General features: G+C 47.3%; 1 protein-coding gene across 2 annotated transcripts in view; it reads right to left on the bottom strand.

Annotated features, from left to right (window-relative positions):
* Window positions 1-26,580, bottom strand: part of ANKH (ANKH inorganic pyrophosphate transport regulator) — a 563,090-nt gene that overhangs the window by 113,713 nt on the left and 422,797 nt on the right. For both annotated transcript variants that reach the window (XM_078687590.1, XM_078687591.1), the window contains exons 7-8: window positions 13,195-13,287; window positions 8,923-9,021 (exon numbers count right to left, since the gene is read on the bottom strand). In XM_078687590.1, coding sequence (XP_078543716.1) covers window positions 8,923-9,021; window positions 13,195-13,287 — 192 coding nt within the window. The remainder of the gene's footprint in view (window positions 1-8,922; window positions 9,022-13,194; window positions 13,288-26,580) is intronic.

Genomic DNA, 26,580 nt, shown 5'->3' with positions numbered 1-26,580 from the left:
TAATTCAATTTCTCCTCAAGCGGCACAAGTTTTTGGGGGAGGCGGCCAGCACCCCAACGCTCTTACCTGCGGCCGTCGCAAGAATCAGCAGCACCCCCCCCCCCCTTCAATCAACAAACGCAAGGCCCCCACAGGCAGCCTAAGGCCTAGCTACGCCACTGATATGACACCTACACACGTTTTTCTGGCAATATAACTTCTGCAAAAATGTATCTGTGGGTTTGGTTTCGATGCAGAGGCTCACATCCTTTGGTGGACTCCTTGAACATCACAGATATTAAAGGATATTAGAAGACACCCCACCCATGGTTTCATGGTGGCATGCTTCATCTTTTGTGCCTTTTCCTCATCTGAGTAGGGTAGTACGACCCGGTACTACCCTACTCAAACACTGTTGGGAGTGTGGTATAAAATGCTTGTCTCTGTATTGAATCAAGGATTCAGCTGCTTTAAAAATACCTCAAGGTATACCCAGAAGATTTCTCCTTTAATTTAAAGGGTACCCTGGGTAGGGTTAAAAAAATACTGTTTTGGGATGTACAAGAGTCATGTATCTGTTACTATTCTGCCTACATGTTTCAGCAGTTGTACATGCCCATTAGCGTCACTGGCTTTCTACATGGCTGGGGAGGGAACCCTATCTACTTAGTGTAACTCTTTGCACAAAATAAGTGTGGATATGGTTGTCCTACCTTCCCTGGTGGCATATGTAATGACCTATGATGTCAAAAGAACAATTTACATAACATTTTTCCATGAGTAGTTAAAGGATTTTGAATAAATTAATTACATCACCTTCATCACTACAATATTTTACTCTGTTGCACACCTAAAGCACATCTGGTGCTACAGCAATTGTGTAGTTAGAATGGTAAGTGCCCATTACATACAGTAGATAGACAATGTGTTCCTGATTTGAAAGTGTGATAAGGCACTGATCAGAGAACTCAGGAATTGGTTGCATAGCAGAAATGAAACTCTGAAGTTTCATTTGACCATGAGCAGAGAAGAACTGTTCTTCTTAGATCTTGAAATCAGTAGATTCAAATAATCTTTGAAATGCACGACTGTTGGGCCCACCCTCACAGTGCCAGCTGGCAAGCTCAGCCATTAACCCAGGACAGCAATATCTTCCCCGGTTGGCTTGGGGGCCTCCTCCTCGAGGACCCCGTCAACCTCCACCACGCGAACGTCAGGGACCGGCTACACCATGCCTCTTGCCCCTCAACGTAGCAGCTGTCTGGGCCATTGTTCCTGGCTCCAGACATCCTTGACTCCCTTTCCGGGCAGCCATGGCTTGTGTGGTCATACAGATCCACTCAGGCAATACTATAATCTCCAAGTGAGTCCTGAGCTCTCCCTCCCTCCAAGCAGTATGCTTCAGGTCATTGCCTAGCAAACAATCAACAGGCATAGCAGGGCTCTTAGCAACTTTCACGAACAAAGGGATGACCACTGCGCCTTTAACTAGGCCGGGTCACCCCCTTGCCTCCCACGCCTGCCGCCGCCTGCCTCCTGCTTGCTGCCGCTGCTGAACGACCCAGCCGCCGCTGGGCCGCCCGGATCTCCCCCTGCCTCCCACGCTTGACCCAGGGATACAGAACCACCGCCGGACGCCCAGAGGTTCCCGCCCAGAGGTTCCCGCCCAGGGACACAGAACCACCGCTGGACGCCCAGAGGTTCCCGCCGCTGCCTCCCTGCGGCCCCGCCCACCACCAGCCCATTGGCCGCCCCGCTCCCGCCACCCAGCTGACCCGCCCACCCGGCTCCTTACTTAAGGGGTCCTGCGGGGTCAGCCAGGGAGTGACCACTGCGCCTTTAACTAGGCCGGGTCACCCCCTTGCCTCCCACGCCTGCCGCTGCCTGCCTCCTGCTTGCTGCTGCTGCTGAACGACCCAGCCGCCGCTGGGCCGCCCGGATCTCCCCCTGCCTCCCACGCTTGACCCAGGGATACAGAACCACCGCCGGACGCCCAGAGGTTCCCGCCCAGAGGTTCCCGCCCAGGGACACAGAACCACCGCCGGACGCCCAGAGGTTCCCGCCACTGCCTCCCTGTGGCCCCGCCCACCACCAGCCCATTGGCCGCCCCGCTCCCGCCACCCAGCTGACCTGCCCACCCGGCTCCTTACTTATGGGGTCCTGCGGGGTCAGCCAGGGAGTGACCACTGCGCCTTTAACTAGGCCGGGTCACCCCCTTGCCTCCCACGCCTGCCGCCGCCTGCCTCCTGCTTGCTGCCGCTGCTGAACGACCCAGCCGCCGCTGGGCCGCCCAGAACTCCCCCTGCCTCCCACGCTTGACCCAGGGATACAGAACCACCGCCGGACGCCCAGAGGTTCCCGCCCAGAGGTTCCCGCCCAGGGACACAGAACCACCGCCGGACGCCCAGAGGTTCCCGCCGCTGCCTCCCTGCGGCCCCGCCCACCACCAGCCCATTGGCCGCCCCGCTCCCGCCACCCAGCTGACCCGCCCACCCGGCTCCTTACTTATGACGCCCCCAGAGCGACCGCGCAGCGGGAGCACCGATTGAGCGCCGAAGGCGCGCCAAAGGTAAGCCCGTCTGCGCCCGTCCGCGCCTGGACCGCGCCCAGCGCCAGGACCCCTGGCCCCCACCGACGGAAGCCGACCCGACGGACCTACAACGCCACCGAACTCAACGCACTCAACACCGGCCGAATCCCGGGCTGCTACCGAGCCACACCGAGACGCACCCACGGACCCTTCAGCTGCCACTCCTGCAAGTTCACCTGCAACCGGACCCACGCCACACCAACACCCACCAAGCCGACCTCCAGCAGCACCCACCTGAAGTGCATCCTGCTCAACACCCGCTCCGTCCACAGACACGCCGTCGAGCTCTGGAACCTGCTCGACACCACAGACCCAGACGTCGCCTTCCTCACGGAAACCTGGATGAACGCCTCCTCAGCGCCCGACATCGTCATCGCCATCCCAGACGGCTACAAGATCATCCGGAGGGACCGCGTCAACCAGACAGGAGGAGGCATCGCCATCATCCACAGGAACACCATCCGCATCACGACCAACACCGACAACACCCTCGCACCCGCCGAACACCTGCACTTCCAGATCCACGTCAACCCCAAGACCACCCTCAGAGGCACTTTCATCTACAGACCCCCGGGACCACGTACCCAATTCAGCGAGGACATCGCCGACTTCATCAGCCCACACGCCCTCCCCTCGGCCGACTACATCCTCCTCGGGGACCTCAACTTCCACCTGGAGAACAACAACGACCGCAACACCACCACCCTGCTGGACAACCTCGCCAACCTCGGACTCAAGCAACTGGTGACCACCCCCACCCACTACGCCGGACACACTCTCGACCCGATCTTCTCTTCCAGCAAGGACATCGCCTTCAGCCACGCCACAGGGATCCACTGGACGGACCACAGCTGCGTCCACTTCAGCTTCAGTAGGACCACGCTCCACCATCACCAGCAACAGGCTCCCCGCAGAAGCTGGAACAAGATCACTGCAGACCAGCTCGCTACTTCCCTGAACAAGAACCCTCCCACCACCAGCCAAGCAGCCACCAACCTCGCGAAATGGATCAGCGACTGCGCAGACGACCTCGCCCCGCTGAAGACCCCGCCGAGCAGACCCGGCAGCAAGAAAGCCCCATGGTTCAACGACGACCTCAAGAGCTCCAAGAAGAACTGCAGAGCACTCGAGAAAACCTGGCGCAGAGACCCAACACCGGACAACATGACTGCCCTCAAGCTCGCCACCCGAAAACACCACCAGCTGATCCACGCCACCAAGAAAACCGCTTTCAAGGAACGACTGGACAACAACGCACACAACAGCAAGGAACTCTTCAACATCGTGAAAGAGCTCTCCAACCCCAACGCCGGAAACAACGACATCACCCCTTCGCAAGACCTCTGCAACTCCCACGCCTCCTACTTCCACTACAAGATCGCGGACATACACAACAGCTTCAGCACTCAACCGACGCACGCCACGACCGAACCACCGCCCCCCACCACCACCTTCCGCGCCTGGACCCCGATCAGCACCGAAGACATCATCCGCACGATGAACTCCATCCACTCCGGATCTCCGACAGACCCCTGCCCTCACCACGTCTTCAACAAGGCCGACGCTGTCATCGCACCCCACCTGCGGGACATCATCAACACGTCCTTCGACATTGCCACCTTCCCGGAGAGCTGGAAGCACGCCGAACTCAGCGCTCTACTCAAGAAACCATCAGCAGACCCAACCGACCTCAAGAACTACCGCCCCATCTCGCTGCTCCCGTTTCCGGCCAAAGTCATCGAGAAGACCGTCAACAAGCAACTGGCCGCATTCCTCGAGACGAACGGTTCCCTCGACCTCTCGCAGTCTGGCTTCCGGGCCAACCACAGCACCGAGACTGCTCTGATCGCAGCCACCGATGACATCCGAGCCCTGCTCGACAACGGAGAAACAGCGGCCCTCATCCTCCTGGACCTCTCCGCGGCCTTCGACACTGTCTGCCACCGTACCCTAGTACAGCGCCTCAGCAACGTCGGAATCCAGGAGAAGGCACTGGAGTGGATCACCTCCTTCCTCGCCGGTAGGACACAGAGAGTCCGCCTCCCGCCGTTCAGATCGGAAGCCACCGAAGTCACCTGCGGCGTTCCTCAAGGCTCCTCGCTCAGCCCAACACTCTTCAACGTCTACATGAGCCCCCTCGCAGCCATCGCACGCCAGCACAACCTGAACATCATCTCCTACGCCGACGACACCCAGCTGATCCTCTCCCTCACTAACGACCCCGCCACCGCCAGAGCCAACCTACACGAAGGGATGACAGACGTAGCCAAATGGATGTCGCACAGCCGCCTGAAACTGAACTCGGACAAGACTGAAGTCCTCATCCTGGGATCCTCACCCTCCGCCTGGGACGACTCCTGGTGGCCCCCCGCCCTGGGCAGCGCACCCAAACCAACAGACCACGCACGCAACCTGGGCTTCATCCTGGACTCCTCCCTCTCCATGACCAGACAAGTCAACGCCGTCTCCTCGTCATGCTTCAACATCCTGCGTATGCTACGAAAGATCTTCCGATGGATCCCCACCGAGACCAGGAAGACGGTCACCCAGGCCCTCGTCACCAGCCGTCTGGACTACGGCAACACCCTCTACGCTGGAACCACCGCCAAACTCCAGAAGAGACTCCAGCGGATCCAGAACACCTCAGCACGACTCATCCTGGACATCCCCCGCCGCAGCCACATCTCCGGACACCTGAGAGACCTGCACTGGCTCCCGGTCAACAAGAGAATCACCTTCCGGCTCCTCACCCACGCACACAAAGCCCTACACAACCAAGGACCAGGATACCTCAACAGCCGCCTCAACTTCTACGCTCCCAAACGCCAGCTTCGATCGACCAGCCACGCCCTCGCCGCCGTCCCCCGCATCCGAAGAGCCACCACGGGAGGAAGGTCCTTCTCCTACCTGGCTGCCAAGACTTGGAACTCCCTTCCGACCCACCTCCGCCTGACCCAGGACCACCTCGCCTTCAGGAAGCAGCTCAAGACCTGGCTGTTCGAGCAGTAGCGGACCCCCCCCCCCCCCCCAGCGCCTTGAGACCCTCCGGGTGAGTAGTGCGCTATATAAATGCTCTGATTGATTGATTGATTGAAGGACGGGCGTTGGAGCAAATCAAACACTCACCCCCAGTCAACTGATCTGGGTTTAATCCATCATCATTCTTTAGCTCACTCCACCATCCCAGTTCAGACATGGCCATATGCAAATCAGTCTGACCCTGTGCCTCATGGGAACAGTCCAGCCCGAACCGCCAAACTATGTAATCCCTGGACCGGAAACAAGCATCCTGGGACCGGTTTCGGGTTCATAACCCTCATCCGCCAGGCTATCTTGAATCCAGTGGCAGAGTGAGCAAGGGACCCACGTCTGGGCATACCCTGCCAACTTAGGGCGAACAAAGCGATACCAAAGGGGATTTGGTTTGTTCGCCCTAAGTTGGCAGGGTATGCCCAGACGTGGGTCCCTTGCTCACTTTGCCACTGGATTCAAGCTAGCCCGGCTGATGACGGCTGATTAACCAGAAACCGGTCCCAGGATGCTTGTTTCCGGTCCAGGGAAGACATGGCTTGGCAGTTCGGGTTAGACTGTTCCCATGAGGCACAGGGTCAAACTGATTTGCATATGGCCATGTCTGAACTGGGGTGGTGGAGTGAGCTAAAGAATGATGATGGATTAAACCCAGATCAGTTAACTGGGTGTGAGTGTTTGATTTGCTCCAACGTTCCGTCCATCATCCCCTTTGGTATCCCTTTGTTCCCCCTAAGTTGGCAGGGTATGCCCAGACGTGGGTCCCTTGCTCACTTTGCCACTGGATTCAAGCTAGCCTAGCTGATGACGACTGATTAGCCAGAAACTGGTCCCAGGATGCCTTTTTCCGGTCCAGGGAAGAAATGGCTTGGCAGTTCGGCTGGACTGTTCCCATGAGGCACAGGGTCAGACTGATTTGCATATGGCCATGTCTGAACTGGGGTGGTGGAGTGAGCTAAAGAATGATGATGGATTAATCCCAGACCAGTTGACTGGGGGTGAGTGTTTGATTTGCTCCAACGCCCCGTCCATCATCCCTTTGGTATCGCTTTGTTCACCCTAAGTTGGCAGGGTATGCCCAGACGTGGGTCCCTTGCTCACTTTACCACTGGATTCAGGGTAGCCTGGCTGATGACGGCTGATAAGCCAGAAACCGGTCCCAGGATGCTTGTTTCCGGTCCAGGAAAGACATGGCTTGGCAGGTCGGGCTGGACTGTTCCCATGAGGCACAGGGTCAGACTGATTTGCATATGGCCATGTCTGAACTGGGGTGGTGGAGTGAGCTTTAGAATGATGATGGATTAAACCCAGATCAGTTGACTGGGGGTGAGTGTTTGAATTGCTCCAATGCTCCGCCCATCATCCCCTTTGGTATAACTAGCTAAAAGTGGCATCTGCCAAACTGTACTTTAAAATCCAGCCTTACCATAAGTTGTGATTTTAAATTGTGAGTCCAGTGACACCAAATGTGAAAAGTCGATTCTTCACAATTGGGAATTACACTTAAAAGATGCAATAGGGTAATCCCAACTTTATCCTATAGACGTCCCCTGGCATCAAGATCTGCTTCCATAAGGAGGGGATCGAAAATTGCGGGTGAAATAGATGGCAGTACACCCAGTTTGGCTTTAAAATCGCCTTCCAGTATTAGGGTAAAAGGTCTACCGCCTTGGGACTCTCTATCTGAAAAAGAGCCAATCAAAGAAAACAGACCCTCAACTCAAAAAGCAATTTACACCTTTGTGAAAAGACATTGTTGTAGAGGTTCACTACGTAAAACCTTAGCTTATGTGCCCAATTTAGATCAAAGGCTTGTAGCAGGTGTGTTCCAGTTACTATGGGATGAATGTTGCAGCTGATATCAACCTTAAACCTGGCTCCTAATCCCCTTTAGGCCCGACCCACTGGAGAAGGAGTGGCTGAGAAATAAAAACATGAGAATCCATCATACAAAACCTCCGTTGTGGCCCATGTTTCCTGCATGAGCACAATATCATAGCCTTTAACAAAGGATGGCCATCCATCAAGATTAATTTTGGTAGCAAGGCCAGCAACATTCCAACTAAGTAGGTTAATGGTGGATATGCTCAAGCTCGTGCACTCACCCGCGCTACCATCTCTGGATCAATATGAGGCAGCATAGCAGGATCAGAGGCAGATCCCATACACAGGGAGACCTGAGTTGCCATCAGTGGGGAGATCGACACACAACCGTTGGTGCAGTGACACACACAGGTTGGCTCCCAATGAGCTACAACAACTGAGGCGCAAACTCCCTTCCGACCTGTGTGTCAATCATTATCTTCCAAACCTCCAAGACTTCAAACTCTATTTCGATATAATTTTATCAACTTAATTTGCATCTGATTAATAAATGCGAAGACACTATGATACATATGAGACACAGTATAAGAATGCCAAGTATATTTTAAATAATAGAATAATGGGTTCTGATTGGCAATAATAACCCCTCCATTTCTTAATCTTTTGAGTGTCTAGTTTGCGTTCACATTGGTGCTCGGTCAGTAAAAACATTTTAAAAATAAACATAGGCATGCATGTTAACACCTTGAGCAAGGCAGTAGAGCCTTGTGAAACACAACGCTTGTGGAGGGCCGCCCTACGGAGTGCAATCTGGATGAATCTTTATAAATGTGGTTTGATGAATTAAGAATATTCTTGTATCTTATCATCATGTGAGTCTATCTGTGCAGTGATTAGGCAGAGACTAGAACTACAAGGGGTGAGGAAATGACAACTGAATTGTAAGATTACCATCTTATAGAAGAATCATCCATTCAGCCTTATTACAATAACACCAAAAAAAGAGTGGATGAATATTAATTATAATATGTTGAGGGGTGATGGCCAATCAAACTGTCCCTGAAATAATTTCGAAAAAAGGTATTCAGCACCAAACATTAAGTTACAATAAAAATAGGACAGCATTGCAGTAACCTGTATTTAAGCAGGGAGTGCACAGGTTCAAAATATTACTACATATCCCTTAAGTACCTTTCTATGAAGTTTGGAAAGGTGGGGACAGTGACAAGACTAAGATCCATAACTAACAAAGACTTTATCAATCAATTCTGCCTCACAAGAAAACTAAAAAGCATGTGCAGCTTACAGTGTTAACTGATGCAACACTGCTCTAAAATGTTAAACTTTGCCCATGTGACATTGACAAAAAACATAACCCGGCGTACAGTATAATTGTTACCTGGTTTCGTAACTGCTTCCATCAGTCTGTATGACAAGCCGCTTCTCCCCACACTCGCTATTCCTCCCCCAACTTATAAAAGCAACGAAAGCCTCATTACCGTTAAGGACAGAGCCATGCAGACAAAGGTGAATTTCTTGATGTGTGTGCTAGATACTGCACTGCTGCTGCTGTTCTCCAATTTGTTGCTAGGGTTATTCTGGAGAAAGAAGAAACAAGACAGCGAGTTTAAGCATTCAATTGCGTTCTATACTTTGTGGAGCACTGAATTGTGCCTCTTTTTATATCTGTTGAGAGTGTTGGAGCATTCAAATGCTATTTTGTCTGAAGTGCCGAATAAGCATGCACATGGGGAGTCCAAAGAACTCTTGTTATTAGAAGACACTCACCCAACACCGTCTCAATATAATTTTTGTGCAATATGCAAAGTACATTTATTTGAGCACTCAGCCCTTCTTTGGACCAATATCTCTATTTCCCAGTTCCCGTGGGTAAGGATGGGGGATAGAGGCAACTCTCCATGTTAACTATAAATAAAAACAGCGTTGACATGACACCTGTGCTATCTGTCTTACACAGTATAAAATAAAATATAAAAATATTGCCAATTCCAACATATCTGTCAATACCTCTTTCAGAGGGCAACGGAGTAAGAAAGTGCTACTGGGCCCAACCATGGGGGTTGAATCATTTTGCTCCTGATAACCCAGGGCCTCACCTGCTACTAGTCCAGAGAAACCATGCCATGTACTTTCCCTTTCAGTACTTGACTCTCAGTGGTAGCGCCGGTCAGGTAGTCCAGAATTTTTTGAGGGGATGTCAGTGTCAGGCATAAAAATCAAGTTGGGGAGAATGAACCACTTGTCCTGTGTTTCCAGGGTCTATGATAATGCGTGGGGGTCCTTGATAGTAAAAAAACATCATATGCAAGCACTACTCTCAAGCGGTATATCTTGATTCTCCGCTTTTTAGTGTCGCAACAGCATTATCATCGGGTCTTTTCCTTTGTATGTTATGCTGACCTCCACATGGAGGAAGACCGACTGGATTGACAGTAGTGGTCAGAGATGAAAAAGAGGGCGTCTTGGTGTTCCAGTAAATGTGATTTAAAATTCCTTATATCTAGTCTCAAGTGTTTTTATTCTGTAGAGCATAGGTATAGGAAGATAAAAACAGAGGTGTACGTGTTAAGGGCTAGTTACTAGCCTTCCGCACTTATGAAAAAAAGTGTCAGGCATACACAGGCCCAAGACTCAAAGTGGCATCAGTAACTTCAATGAGGTGATTGGCCTGTAAAAGGCTTGCTTTTATTTAATTAATATAAGTACAAAAAGCACAGAGGCAACACACTAAATCATATTTAGTCTCTTACGGTTGGCTCACTAACATCCCTGACAATAAGCCCAGGCCTCACTGACCAGTAACTCTTCCTGGATGCAAACAAACCTTTGATGTACATAGAGGATGCTCTGCTCCCCTTCCTTCAGCGAGTGCTCTGACCCAAGCCCTTAGAAATATCAGCAATGCACATCTCCTGTCTGGGGGATGCACTTGTCACCTCTCTTAGCCACTTCAGGCCTGAGGCCAGAACCCACAGACCTCCATGTTATGTGCCATACACTGGCACACACACATCCCAGCACACATAAATAGGTATCCAGCACAATACTTAATATTTGCCGGTCACGGGCAAATTAAGTACACAACCAGAGAACTTAACATAAATTCTCCAGTAGCCACCAGTCCCATGATACAGGTGAAAAAGCCTGTTCACACTACTGATCACTACGAAACACAAACGTGGTATCCTGCCACCACTATGTTTTTGTCACTTCACTCCTGATAAGGGCGGTAGCCTTCTACCATAATGAGGGTAGAGCTTGATGTACCCCTCCCAGTCCAACAAGAATGCATTACCATGAGACACCCCTAGGTCATGGCACAGATGCATTATAAATGTCCGCACTTGACCAAAGATCATTACCAGGGGTTCAGATATCCCTGCAGCTAGGGAACTCAGGGCTGGGATTCACCTCTGTCACCGTGCAGGGGACTTTTCAGGTCCTAATAACATCTATCGTGTATCGTAATACAAGCTTGTTATACACAGAAGTAGTCACAGGGTCTTTTCATTAATCCATTCATGAGCAATTCTAAAGCATAAATTGACTATAGCAACTCTCTGCATTTGGGTAACCATTCCCAACACACTGTGCCCCTGTATTGACGATATTAGCACTTCTAACAGGCAGCTTATAATAGCTCTAGCCAGGTGCTAAAAAATAGGTACAAAGGATTCTAGAATTCTGAATTCTGATCATTTTATAGGTTTTAAGTGCCATTTTTATAGCCCCAGAATTTTGTTTACATCTCCCTAAAAATTATGTAATTTTTAAGTCTCATTGAATTGCATACATAGTTAAAAGTGAAAGTACAAAAAGAAGACATGGGGTACTTCACAAAACCCAAAAACGCATATTGTTTGAGAGTTTGAGACCTGGAATCAAAGTTACATAGTGTTCCATCCTGCATTCCCATAGAATTCTGAATATCATGATTTAATCAGACTATTTCTTATACATGGTAACAGTGGCTCCATGCCCCATTAATATAGTAAAATACTTTTTCCTGCCCAGCGCTTTTATCTGACATCCACTTGTTACTAATGTGTGATGTAAAGAAACATATGCCTTTACTCAATCAATTTCCATAAACTGCCCTCGATTAAAATAATCCTTATTCCGGTTATGAATTGCTAAATAAACTCCGAATTAAAAAAACTCATGAATTGCCTCATGAATAAAAATATATTTTCGTCAAGAACAACATTTGAATATTCGACTGTAACACACAGACCTGTCCCAGAGTGCTTTGGGTGGATGGGGTGCCTAGGCTAGGACTAAAACTGGCCTGGTGACTCTGACCAGATCTGCCACCCATGGACCCCCCACCCCCCTCCCTCCTCCCCGCACCCCCGGCCACACGTCACTGTGCTTCCGGCTCACTGAAATAAACAAACACTAACTGCCCATTAGGTAATCACACTGACGACTATCCAGCTCTCTAACATTGAACAACAACTTCTTATCTGACCACCAGTCGAACAATAAAACCTACTTATATTTCTTGCATAATGTCAGACGTGAATGATATGTATGTAATTGCAGTTGTGAAGAATTTAAGTTTAGCTCAACTTCCTGTTTCTTTTTGTTGCCACACACTTAAAAGCTGGGGTCTGTGGGATGAGTGCTTTTAGCACCAAGTACATTCTTAAAAAATACAGCCGAAAAGCTGTGTGCATACCCTTGCACGTCTCAAAAGTAAGCAATTGGGGGGATTTTCAAAGCAATGCCCTTTCCCTGATAAGACCATCCTCGTACAATGGCACACGATTCCTTTTTAAAGTTTCAGAGGTTTTACATTTTGTAGTGTAAATCTAGACAATGTACAAAATGCAACAAGTAGGGTTGAAATCAGCTGCGGTCCGTGCAGGTAACAGCGGTGGGTGGTGGGTGGTGGGGCGAGGGGGGATTTCGAGGAACGGCATCGTCCCTCGAAATGCCCCCTCACCGGGCCCACCGCCACACCGCTGTTTACCTGCATGGACCGCGGCTGGTTGAAATGTCCGGCTGCACACAACAGTGGAGACATGGTTGCACCAGTTATAGTTCCACCTCTAGGACCTTGGCTGTCATGCTTGCTGACGTGGCAAGGGTTGGAGCGGTTCTTGGAGGAGAGTCAATGTACTTAATGGACAACTTGCTCCTGGTGGATTGGGGGGCTGGACAGTCACTGAACTCTCTTTTCTATAGTGGCCCACATAAAGTCTTTTTTCCTTCTCTATTGTGATAGCAGAGCTGGTCATTTACGCACAGATAGCCCCAATGCCTCTTTAAGGGGTTTGGAGACCATCCTCAGCCCATCAGACATTGGAAGATATGGGATACGAATTTGGAGTCGTGGTTAGGAGGGCATGCACACTCCACAACTTTTTGGATGAGGCTTTCTGGAAATACTAATAGGTGGGAGAAAGTGATTCATTAGTAGACGACAATTGGGAATCTGCTAAGGTGGTTGAGCAGATAAAAGGGGATTTTAATATCGGACAATAAATGGTGGGAGTGGAAAAATAGCAGGACCATCCTCAAATGTTTGCATTTTGCCTGGAAAACAGAACATCTAGCTAATTCCATGTGGAATGAAGTAAATGATGCCACTCAATTAGATCCACACTTCATTTAGATTACGTAATTTAGAAAAAAATTGCCCTAGCAAGTGTGAAAAGCAAATGAGCTTTCATTTCACACATTACAAGGCTACAAGAGCCGGGGCTGCAACACTTACATATGTTTTATAAGTTTATATAACAAACCTTGTCAAATGCAGGATAGACCGCTCGGATTTCTGTCAACCAGCCATATGGCATGTGTCCGACTGGGTAGGTTGCAGTGAGGATAGCAACAGCCTAAAGAATTAAAAAGAATCAAAGTTAAGGAATGACCATTAAAAATTACTATATGCCCTTTTATCCGGGGTGGGCTGTCCTTATCGGCCTCAAGTTAAGTGTGGAACCAAATTTGAGACAAAATATCACAAAACAAATAATAGCAAAAATAATTCAGGGGGCATTTAAATGATTTGCCTCCAGTGCCACGGATCCCGGATCTGGCAGCTATTATAGAACCGGAAGTGGGATCTGGGCTGGATCCAGTGAAATATGTTGAATTTGCCCCTGTTTAATTTGTCTGCACCAGGGCATATTCAGCAGTGTCTGCATGTTGTCTTCCATTTCAAGCAGCAAAGTGGAAGCGGTGAAGGAGCTTCAGTATTTTCAGTCCCCGCCCAGCCAACAACAAAGGCAGAATTCAAGGGGCAATCACCCCTCTTTTTGTTCGAGCAAGTTCCTAGCTGGGAGCTAGCTGGAGCCTATCACAAAGATGCCAATGAAATGGAGGGACTAAGACACACAGCTTGATATCACTTCATAACTACTTGAGAAACACCAGAAGCAGGTTTCTGACTTTGTTCAGCCCCTGTATATAAGTGCTATGCATATAATGTAAGAACGTCAGATATACCGAACTGTCTGAGTAGTTACACAAATAACAATTTAAATAACACTGATTCGTTTTTTTTTAATGCAATTCTTTGATAGCGCTACTCATCCCAGTGTACGATGTCAGAGCACTTTAAATTACACACACAAATTATACACATTATACATTGAAAATAGATCAAACCTGTGTAAACCAATGTACAGGATACGTTACATAAGATAGTGAGGGTCACAAGGTGTAGGAATCACCGTCTTTACTGGTAGGCAGTATATGTTGAGAGTGCAGGGCTAAGAGAAACCTCAGGATTTAAAACGTAACGCAGTGGCTGAAGTTCTCTGCCCTAATAAGAGTTCACTACTACCTTGAGGAACCCTTTTTAGTAGGTTTAGATTAACGGCTGTTTGAGAAAAAAACAATACGGTTCCCAATCTATCCCTTACTGTTTGCATACAGCTCCTTGATGCCGACTTACAGCTCACTGGGCTATTAGAAAGACTGCAATTTGCGAACTGCACACAATTTGCTTAGCAGGAGACACATTAACCCTCAATGCTACTTTAGGAGTCACAAATATGTGTCTAGACAAACTCTACTCTTGATGACTCCACCCTTCGTTACTCCAGGCCTTTCCAATGTCACTCCTGGAACCACATTGTTGGGTTCTCATAGTATTTTTTTAGGTCTCACCTGAGACATCACATGAGCTGTTGCTTGCAAGGCATTTTTTTAACTAAAAAAACCCTAAAGCGGGCTTTGAGCCCGCCCCTTACTTACCATTGGAAGGCTTTGTCAGTCTCATTTCTATTCTTTTCATTGGTCAGCGGCAGCTGCTTTCAGCTCATGGAGGATTTTGGTTTCGCCTTCTTAAGATTCGTCACACAGACAGAAGCACAATAGGCAATGGGTGGCGCGTGCTTTTACTGCCGCTACAGTTCATTACGAAGATAAGCAGAACTGCCACAACTCTCCTCTGTATGGAAAATAACGTGCTCCTAAAACTGCCCGAGATTTTACAGTAAAACCTCTTGTAATTGTAAACAAACATATTTAGCGCTTTTAACTCTTGCCTTGCCGGCGGATGCTCACCATCCACTTTTCAGCCCATGCCAGGCCAAGCTTACAAGGAAGTCTACTCCTAGAAATATTTGCAACCAGCATCCAAGTACGAATTTTAACTATGCCCTGACTCTTCTGTCTAATACATCTGCAAGGCAATTTCGCAAATATAGATCTGGCTAACTGCTCTTAACGCCAGCACAACCCTAATTGGGCATTGAGGAAAGGAAACATTCTCACTGCCCTCCGGTTTTATGACTAAGGCTTAAAGAGCTTAGCGCCAGGGGCGACTCTAGGCTCATGGCGGCCCTGGGCAGAGAGCGTAGGTAGGGGGTCCCGGAAGAGGGGGTCCGGACGGGGCGGAGCGCGGAGGCCAGTGAAGAGGGCGGAGGGGTCAGGGTGTTTGGGAGTGGAACAGAGCTGGAGGCCGCCAAATCCCTGCCAGGGGCCGCCACGCAAAAATGTTTCCATCCTCAGGGGATTATTATATTAAGAATATATATTGGCGTGGTGGCCCCTGGGGTCTGGTGGCCCTGTGCAGGTGCACAGCTTGCACATGCCTAAGGCCGCCCCTGTTAGCGCGCATGGCACTTTATTCCCCATCGTACTTCCTGAGATAAGAGGCTCCGATAGAAGAGGTTCTGGGCTAGCCCTCAGGGATATTTGAAGCCAGTTAATGACTAAAAACATGTTTTTATAGCTTTTGTTTGGTACTTTGAACAAGCAGCCTTTTAGCGATTCTATTGTAATTTGTTGTTCTCCCCGTTCTTTTAGCTTGAAACTGTGTGAAATGGAGACTGTTTGTAATGGTTTTAATTAACTGCACAATAAAGTTTATTTACTTACTTACTTATTCTTTTCATTGGTCAGCGGCAGCTGCTTTCAGCTCACGGAGGATTTTGGTTTCACACCTTCTTTAGATTCGTCACACACACACACACCGAAGCACTATAAGTAAAATGGGCGGCGCGTGTTTTTACTGCAACTACAGTTCATTACGAAGATAAGCAGAACTGCCACAACTCTCCTCTCTGTATGGAGAAAAACGTGCTCCTAAAACTGCCCGTGATTTTACAGTAAAAACCTCTTGTAAACAAACAGATTTAGCGCTTTTAACTGCTGCCTTGCCGCAATCTGTGCCAGTGCCTCACATGTTCTAGTGTTTATATTTTAAATATTCTGGGTGTATTTTTTTGTATGTATTTCTCTGTTTTCCCTGATAACTCGTTTACTTATGTGACAAAAGAAATCACTGTCTGTATGCCTCAATAATCATTTTAAGATGTGTTAAAGATAGGAGGTGAGACCCAGCGCCCTATCCTTCATTGCTATTAAACAGTTTAAGTGACTCTTTTCCTAGATAATTCACCTTATGTAACAGTCATTGGGGCTTGCCTGGTTGAGCACGCGGCAGTTATTCTAATAATCCAAAAATGTGTTAGTTATGCAGTGATTTCGGGAAAACGCCTTAGAGAGGACATTTTATTAACAATTAGCAACACCGAATTGAAATTGGTGCACAATCGTCCTTCAAGCATGAAAGGCTGACTTCATTTACCGTATCATTCTCGATCCCTCCAAAATGGAATTCCTCCTCTTATCTAGCTCTCTCTCTCCACCTCCTGTTCAATCCTGGATGGATCAATCGAATCTACTCAACAGTAAACCCATCATTGTGGACTGCGCTAAATCCTTAGGTGTCATACTTGACAAAAGACTCAACCTAATCTCACACATCAACTCCATGGCCAAGAGCGCACGTTATCAACTGCACCTTTTATGGGGATTCGCCGGTTCTTCCCAGAGAATGACCTAAAAACCTTGGTCTATTGTACAGTGCTCTGACACCTTCGGGTAAAGTCTGCGCTTTATAAAAATGCATTAAATAAATAAAATAAATAAGTATTCAACCTACAGTCTGCAGGCTGTTGCTTTGGTATGGATGTTTATATGGAGATTACTGCCTTTACGGATGAGTAGCGCGCTGCTCGTGGGAGACCTGTATGAGTCCGAAGGGTTTGCCTTTGCAGGCCTTAACTCGGAGGGCCCCAAGTGGTCCCCAGCTCTCCCCTTCTATGTACTTACCCCCCCACCCCCGACATTCAGTTTAAATTGCTTTCAGTCCTCAAGTTATCCAGACCTTGCTGGTATTCACACGTGCAACCAGACATGTTTTAGTTCTTTCATTTCTATGTTAATTTAATGAAATATATAAGCCCATACTGTACTATAAAATGACAAGCCATACCATGCCATGCTATACTGTTCAATGACATGCCATACCATAGTATACCATACCATAGCAACACATGACAGGCCACACCATACATTACGTTGTCATTTTTACACCTGGTAACAGTTGCCTGGGATAGAGTTCACTTTATTAGTACCAATTAAACACCCAATAATTAATAAGCTACTGAAAGATAACCTGTTAAACGTTGCAAAATCCTTCTGGAGTGCAGGAACTCAAGTTGCTATATTTTATATAACTATTGGTCCGTTTGAGTTAGAAACTATGTTTTCTTAAAACCTTATGCAGCAGGTGATGGGTTATGTGGCAAATCCATAATTATGTGAAAGTCGCTGTGGCTGCAGACTCCCAAAATTCCAGTGGGCCTGCCCATACCACACTATCCAATCAGAGGCCATACCATACCTTACTATCAAATGACACACCATACCATACAAACCACACTATACCATACCATAAGAGACCATAATACGGTACAGCAACAAACCATGCCAGGCCATACAGTACTAGAGAATGACAAGCCAAACCATAACATAAAATAACAGGCCATACCATACCATACTGTACTATATACTTCCAGGCTAAAGCATACCCTACAATGACAAACCATACCATACCACACTATACAATAATAGGACATGTCATACCACACCGTTCTATACAATAACAGGTCTTATCATACATCATAACAAAAAAATGACAAAGCCAATCCAACACGAATAGGCGAGAGCTATTGGCTTTGTCAATGCTTCTTTCTATTCCAGCACTGCACTCAGTGGTGACCCGCGCATATTTACCCACTTTCTTTGGTTTCGAAATGAGGTAAACAATTCCAGTAAGTGCAGCTGTGCAAGGTAAAGAAGGTGTGAACTAGGGCCCACGTTTCTCAGCAACACAGGACATGTTGACCAATGCAAATGGTCAACCAATGGGGAGCGTTCGCATAGACCTGACAAAAGGAGAACGTTTAGCATGGAAAAGGGAAAAGGAGGCGTGTGCAGGACAAAAAAGAATAGCAACGGAAGAGAAAACAGCAACAAAATACGGAGTCTGTACAGCTGGGATTTGGAGGCGGTTCCTGCAGGACAGCGACCCCTCAGCGTAAGAAAAATGTCTTTAAATACAACCTGCAGCTTTGCTGAATCGGCACTTCCATGGGTTATCATGAAAACTGTGAGTGACACAGTCAGTTATTTTCAGCAAAGTAACTCGAACACTCAAAAGCACGGAGTGACGTAAAATTATGCACAAATGCAAAACACAAATAGGGGCTGTGGGAGGCCCCCGGTTTAGATGGAGAGCGTTCCCGACAACATTATTCAGCCAGCGACACTTGAAAACGATAAGCACAATTCTCAAAAGATATCCCCTCGCTGCTGTCTGAAACTTTGAGGTATATATTTTTTCTAGGCATCCCCACAATCTGCATAAACATGCTACAATAATACCATACATAAATGATAAATCGGCAAAGCCAACATAAATATCCTCGGGGAGCTTCGCCATATTGGCCTTTAGACAATGGCAATCTTAAATACTTTCATATTTCCAAACTATCTTTGCCATTATTGCAGTCATATAAAAGGAACCTCGTGCGTTTAGCCGGACGTACTTTTCCCAACAAGGCCTGACGGTCTGACCCACAGAACAGTAAAACGTCAGAACAGAGCAGGCCCTACAGGGATCTAAACTGGAAAGAAAAAGGTTCATAGTGAGAAGGAACGCTCGGGAACGTGAAGTGCAAACGTTTTTTTTATTTTTTTTTTAAATGCGCACTGACGCAGTAACATTAATATGACAGGTGGAATGAATAACAAGCTGTTCTTTCTAATGAGACATTGTTCGATTCCCAGGACCTCGAGCGAACACTGAGGTAAATTCGTTCAATGAGTTAAGAGCTCTGCCTGCACTTGTCTTGCACTTTGCAGGTTCCAGCGTAGCAGGGCTCACTTGAACTTTTATTGTTCCTAGGTCGGAAAAGCGAGTACATTTAACTTGGTTAATATGAACAGCAATTATTTACAGTTCTGTGGAAAAACAAAACGGAGGTGGAACTATATACAAGCATTGAAAATGCAATAGGTCTCGCATCATTAGAGTTAGTGCTTTTAGAATTGTTTATGGGTTTTTTTTGAAAATCTTTAGCATTTTTGTTTCCTGTAGCCAATGCTAAAGAATTACAAATTAAAAAAGCCATAAACATTTCTAAAAGCTCTAACTCAAATGCTGCGAGACCTATTGCACTGTCGGCTGGGGTTTTTTGATGGTGCTGTGCTGGGAGAGAGAGTGGGGAGGGGTTGGAGAAGGGAGGGGGCGAGACCTAAAAAGGCTTTTATAACCAGAAACGTGGATATAGCAGCATGCGTCCTCACCCAGAGTGGTTGGGAAGGGAAGTGCGAGTCTTAGCTCCTGACATACCTTATATTGGAGTGCTGCACAGTTACCACGAGGTGGCACTGTTTGCAGTGTTTGGGGGTGGAAGCTTTAAAAACTCCCCACCTGAAATGTGTAGTCATTCGAATTCATCAGAAGTTATAATCGTTACTGTTTAAAAAGCCTAATGCACGTCTGCCTTGCATGACTGTGACTACCTTCGCAAATAAGAGACCCCAAGAGATGCGTATGGTGCCAGACAAGAATCTCCTGCATTTAAAGTACGAGAGTAAAGCGAAAGGCAGAACAGCTGCGAGGGGGTGGGGGTGGTGGAGGAGACTCGGGCAGCGACTGGGTTTTAAATAAACTCCCCAGTAGCTAGTGGTAAACTCTTTACGAGGCTTTTAGTTGCATCTAGGGGAGTCTTGGACTTACTGTCTTTTATATTTGTTACCATTTTTATTTGCTAGAATTCGAAGCATCCTAATAGGGCTTAACCTAAGACCGGATGTTCCCTCACATGCATTAATTTAGGTTGCATAGAGCAGTGTGTGCACTTTGCTTGACCCATTGAAGTGCCTGGCTAAATGCTCACGGGAGGTGTGTGCTGATGCACGCGATGAAAAACCAAAGCATGCACTTGCTTGATCCAAAACGCTGATGATGTCCCTGTGACAGTGCCACTTTGGCTGAATGCACACGTACTAGAGTTTCTCCTTTACCTGATGGGTAGAGACTAGTTAGTAACGAGACGCACGGAAAACGCGGTGTTCAAGGTACAACATTCACTCATGATCTTCTCTGTCATAATAAACCAGTGACTGCGCGTAAACCGTGTCTTTGTAGTTGTGATCCAGAGTGGAGCTTTCACACGGAGTAGTTCGTTGTCGGTACAGAGATCACACTGTGTTTGTTGTCTTGCACCCCTGTCTGCCTGTTGTTGGTTGGTTTGGTACTCATAAGGAAAAGCAAAAACCCGCAGATTGCGTACCGGCTGCTTAGTTTGTGGTTACTTTGTGTGTTCAGAGTCGCCTCGACAGATCTTTAAACAAATATCCGCTAATGAAAAGCAGAATCCACGCGCTGCAGCTCATGACAAGACCTCAAAATAAGCGCATTAATGCTGCTTTATTATTAGCCTTGTATAACACAATAGCCCGAGTCACGGCAAATATTGGCAGAGCAGTGCTTCAACCCCATAAATGTACAATGTAGAAGGCAGGGTAAATACATTAATTTCAGTTTGTAAACCCGTGTGGGTGTCTCGTAAAGAGCTCGTTTTTTTCTGCTTTTGTAAACGCTCCTATGCGAGTAGGAGGAGGAGGGGGGAGGAGAGTAGGAGGAGGGGGGAGGAGAGTAGGGGAGGCACGGCCTAGCGGCAGTGCAACCAAGAAGTGAGGGGGCGGAGCTGGGGGAGGCTGTGAGAGAGAGAGTGGGGAGGAGAGTAGGAGGAGGAGGGGGGGGAGGAGAGTAGGAGGAGGAGGGGGGCCAAAAGAGACAAGACGGAGGGAAGGCAGAGAAGGGGAGGGGGGAGGAGACGCACGGAAAACGCGGTGTTCAAGGTACAACATTCACTCATGATCTTCTCTGTCATAATAAACCAGTGACTGCGCGTAAACCGTGTCCTTGTAGTTGTGATCCAGAGTAGAGCTTTCACACGGAGTAGTTCGTTGTCGGTACAGAGATCACACTGTGTTTGTTGTCTTGCACCCCTGTCTGCGTATCCTCGCTGGCATGAACTAGCAAAGCGATAAATTGTTTTACCTGCAGGTGCGTATTGAACAGCTGTTTCTATTTAGCGGAGCAGAAATGGGTTGGAAGTTCAAAGCTCTCCGTACTGGATAGAGAAGAGTTAAATTGCCTGTAATCTAGGAACTAGGAAAAATGTGAGAGGTAGTGTTGGGCAGTGTTACAGGCTTCACTTTCATAGGCGTACAAAAGATGAAACCTCGTTTACCTTAAAGCGCACGTGAAACAGACTTCTACTTTTCACGGAGCAGGGAATGATTAATCAAGGTAAAAACTGTGACTCTCCGGGTCGCAATAAAAAGGAGTCAGATTACCGGATGTCTAAAAAATAAAGACAAGAAATGATGTTGAGCAGTGCTACAAGCTCATACATCAAAATGTTACAGGTTAGTGTAGAAAGGAAAGTGAACAATGAAGGAGACACGGCCGGCCGGCCGTGAATAATTAGGGAATGAGCACGCTGAAAAGCTTGTGGGAGGGGGGCTGGGCTACCTTTGATGTGGCAGGCGGCTGGGGGCATGTCACGGCCGGCCGGCCGTGAATAATTAGGGAATGAGCACGCTGATAAGCTTGTGGGAGGGGGGCTGGGCTACCTTTGATGTGGCAGGCGGCTGGGGGCATGTGCACGCGCTTTTAAGCTCAATGCGCATGCGCATTGAGCTTGAATTTCACAGGCACTGCAAGGAATCGCCACGATTCCTTGCAAGTTAGTTAAAGACTGTTTAAGCCCCAATAGTCTCGCAAGCTCGATGCGCATGCGCATCGACAGGCGAGACCTAAAAAACGAACTATGATTAACAATGTATACATATTTCACGAAACTTTGTATGCCTCAAATTTCTTTTTTATTACACTTTCTTTGGCATTCGCGGTGTACTGTCTACCCTCCATAAATGTGCCCTGAATCAGTCCACTTACTATCTGCCCTGGCCTTTTCTCTTCTGGCTAAAGGTGTCCAAAAGACACAATTTGAAGAAAGCGGCATACATTGCCACACATTGGGTTCAGGAGTGATAAACAATTTCATGATGAACGTGACATAGTGAAGCTTGAGCAATATTTCTTATTTATGACTTTAATTATTGCTGCCCCTATGAATTCTGACATCTGTGAAAGGTTCACGAAGAGAGCCTCCTTCCCTTGTATGCACGTGGACTATACACATAAACAGGATGGTACAACGTCATTGCAAAACCTCTCTAGGCCGCACTGCCAGTGCGCCTGAAGCCAGTGGCGCTGGAACAATTTTTAATTTGGGGGCGCTGCCATTAATGTTACATCACTGAACTCATAGGAATTATGATAAACTCAAGCAACCCACAAACGACAAATGCAGAAATTAGCCACGCCCATTCTCCTGGAGAGTGGTAAAGGCGTAGTATGTAGCTGGTGTTGCATTTTGGAGCACACTGTCACAAATATATTACTAGCAGATGCTGAGACAGCCTAGCTTGTATTCACTGATGAGCAAATGCCTTAAGAAGGCAATACTTGGTATTGTTACTATTAGCTAGTATTTATTTAGCGCACAATGTGCCATCATTAATAATTTTGTCATTTTAGTCCCTTTATTTATTTATTTTTATTTATTGAGTTTTTTATAACGCAAACTTGACCCGGGGGTATCCGAGAGCTTTATATGGTTAGCACAGAAGCAGTTACATGAGGTGCAAGTGGCGTACATAAAGAAATAAAATACGTAGCGCGGTAGATATGGAAGCATAGCAGCAGTTACACGAGGTGCAAATGGGGTGAGTAGGAAAGAAAAACATAAAATACATAGTGACACTATATAAAAGAGAATTGCACTTGAACAAGCTCAAACAAAACACATATAAAGTTAGGTATAAAATTATAATGCCTTTTGGGCTTATCTTGACAGCAGCCTCTATTCTGCTGTACGTCAGGTGTGTGCCTCCCTCTAGGTTATTTATGTAATTAGCAACCAATATGTTATTCAAGCACTGTACACCAGAGATCAGAGGAGAATATGGACCTGGCTCGAATTTAACTAAAGGAAAGGTCCTTGGTAGAACACATATACTTGTAGTTTATTCTTCAACATACCTTGTTTGACATTTCCGTTTGGGAGGCTAGGTGAAATCCATTTGGTAGGTTTCACAAAAGGGAAGTATTTGCTGTCTGGGGCAGACATTTGGGTTTTGGTGACCCACCCTGGCAAAAGTCAGTGACAGCACACAGTCAGGTAGGCGTGGCTTCAGTTGTCATGGCAGATGCTTTTAAGTGGCTTGGGTCAATAAACTGAAGTAAAGCCTTTGATACGATGCGGAACTTTTGTACAGTTTAAAAAACACGTCATCCAGGGAAAGTTAACCATCATCTTGCTTCATCTAGTGGTATTAGCCAGGATAGCAGCCTCATCATTTATAAATATGGCAGCTTTGCTTTAAAACATAGAAATAAATATTGCAGCACGAGTTCTGGGCACTTACAAAGCGGTGGGTGGCCTGAGGAAAAATTACGCCCCTGCCCCCGATTTTGACAGGCAGGGCTTCATTTGCATGGGATTACCTCCATGCAAACAACAGTCTGTCACTGCTGTGAGCTTATGCACAAACAACAATTAATGGACAGAATGTTGAACAATGTCAAACATTCACTTCAGTAAAGAGATCTGGATTAAATCCATCGTTTTTTTCCTCTCGATGCCATTCCAGTTTACACCCAGCCATATGCAATTTGGCCTTGACCCTGCTCCCCATGGGAGTGAATATTTGATTTGTTCCACATTTCGTCCATCATTTGTGTGCTGTTTGCTTTCTTGTCCTAAGTGCGCCAGGTATGCCCAGACGTGGGTCCCGGGCTCACTGTGCCACTGGATTCAATCTAGCCTGGCTGATGAGGGGTGAAACCCGAAACCGGTCCTAGGATGCTTGTTTACAGTCCAGGGAGTACCTGGCTTGGCAGTTCGGCTGGACTGTTCGCATGTGGAGCAGGGTCACTACTGATTTGCACATGGCTGGGTCTAAACTGGGGTGGCACTGTGAGCAAAAGAACAGTGGATTTAACCCAGATCTCTTAACTGGGGGTAAGTCTTTGATTTGTTCCACATTCTGTCCATCATTTGTGTGTATTTTGTGAACTAATGACCAAGCAGCTTTAAGTCACCGACAGTGCATATAACACCTAACATTGGATTAGCTCTTGCAGTTATGCAAATGGGATAAGCAGTTTCCCCTGGGACATACCAGCAGGTGTAATTGTCCCCTCCTGGGAAGGAGACGCAGTGGTCCCCTCTCTGTACATGGAAGCGCACAAGTCACTTCTGTTTGCCAAACCTAGAAGGAACTGAGTGGAAAAGACCCGGCAGAGAGAACTGTTCACACGGGCTCTTTAAACAGACAAGGTGGGATTCCATTACGTAATGTTACACTATTCGCAACCATGCTCCATCTGGGCAAAACAGCTGTGTGTTCTGTATTTAGGTAATGGAGGACCAGGTCTTTAAGACATCTTAGTAAGATAGTTTAATAGGCTGAGTTGCTTCTCTGCGATATGCCGTCACAGGTTTCAGTCCAGGCATCGACGGCTCAGACTTTAATCCCTGTGATGTTTATCAAATGACCACTATAAATTAAGTAAAGACAATAACCACAATAATAATTTGTGGGGTTAGAAACGGAGCAGTTTGTTGAGAACTGCACATAAATTGTCCTCACAGATATTTCTTTATGGGTTATACTTCTTGATTTTGATGACCAGGTCAAAGCCATTGTTTGCTCCAAAAACAATCCTGTAAAGTTTTCGCTGTGAAGTTATGTAGCTGTACTCTGTTAATAAGCGTCGTACTCAGAGGTACACTGGTCAGGAAATGCTTAGCACTGCCTAACCCACAAATATTGGAGATATGAATCATACTGTTGTGTATTTCTCAGCCATTAGTGTGAATGACTGGATTCTAAACAGAGCTTGTGGACTACTGGTGCTACGTCATACGTAAATTCCAGGCAGCTCTGTCTGGGCTCTCTCACAGCCTGTCAGAGAGGCTGTGGGGACCAGGAAGCAGAGATCTGAAGGTGAGGGAAGGGAAGGGCACAGGGAGTGGTGGGGTGGGTGGCAGGAGGCCAGGCAGTTGATTTACACTTAGGACAGGGAAGAGAGGTAACTTTATGTAGATTTCTACCTTTATTCCTCTTCAGAAGTGTATTAGTTGTAAGCAGGGGCAGAAGATGTTGGGGGCAAAACATAACATACAATTATAGATGGGTAAAAAGCAAGTCACAGGGATGTATTTCACCTCAGTGTCCTGAGTGACATGTTAGGTAACTTGAGCTCTGCTCTCGTTGTCTATTTGATGTCTAGCAGTGCTTAATTTGTAAGAAAATAGGTGCCAGGGCTCTAATCAAGAGGCCTCTGCAACTTGCAACACCCATTGCCACTGCCAGCGTTGCAAATGACAGTACCTACACAACTACTAACCAGCACACTGCTACAAGTGTGACAATTCAGACTATTCCCGGCCCCCAAAGCTATAAATATAGCTTGGGCAGCAGGTATTGGTTGCTTTTAATGCATACTGAATTATTAAACAATTGCTGTTCTGCTCATTCCTAAATTATACAAACAGTGCCACCATTTGGGAGCTGCAAAAAGAAGAATTGATGGACAGAATGCAGAACAATGTCATACATTCACCCGAGTACAGAGATCTGGGCTGAAATCGAAAACATTTTTGCTCACCATGCTATTCCAGTTTGGACCCAGCCATATGCAAATCAGTCTTAAACCTGCGCACAATGGGAACAGTCCAGACCGAACTGCCGGGCCAGGTCCTCCCTGGACAGGAAACAAGCATCTTAGAACCAGTTTTGGGCTGTCAGCCCTCATCAGCCAGGATAGCTTGACTCCAGTGGCATGGAGAGCACGGGACCCATGTCTGGGCATACCCGTCCCACTCCGGGTGACAAATGCAAAAAGAAGAATTGATGGACAGAATGCAGAACAATGTCATACATTCACCCCAGTACAGAGATCTAGGCCTAGGTCCATCGTTTTTTTGCTCACCATGCCATTCCAGTTTGGACCCAGCCATATGCATATCAGTCTTGACCCTGCATCCAATGGGAGCAGTCCAGCCAGAACTGCCAGGCCAGGTCCTCCCTGGACTGGAAACAAGCTTCTTAGGACCGGTGTAGGGCTTTCAGGCCTCATCAGCCAGGATAGCTGGACTCCACTGGAATGGAGAGCACGGGACCCACGTCTGGGCATAACCGTCCCACTCGGAGTGACAAATGCAAAAAGAATTGAT

Source organism: Lissotriton helveticus, chromosome 4_1, assembly GCF_964261635.1.
Source record: "Lissotriton helveticus chromosome 4_1, aLisHel1.1, whole genome shotgun sequence".
Lineage (NCBI taxonomy): Eukaryota > Metazoa > Chordata > Amphibia > Caudata > Salamandridae > Lissotriton > Lissotriton helveticus.
Note: the sequence above shows the minus strand (reverse complement) of the source record. Positions and strands in the feature narration are given on the sequence as shown.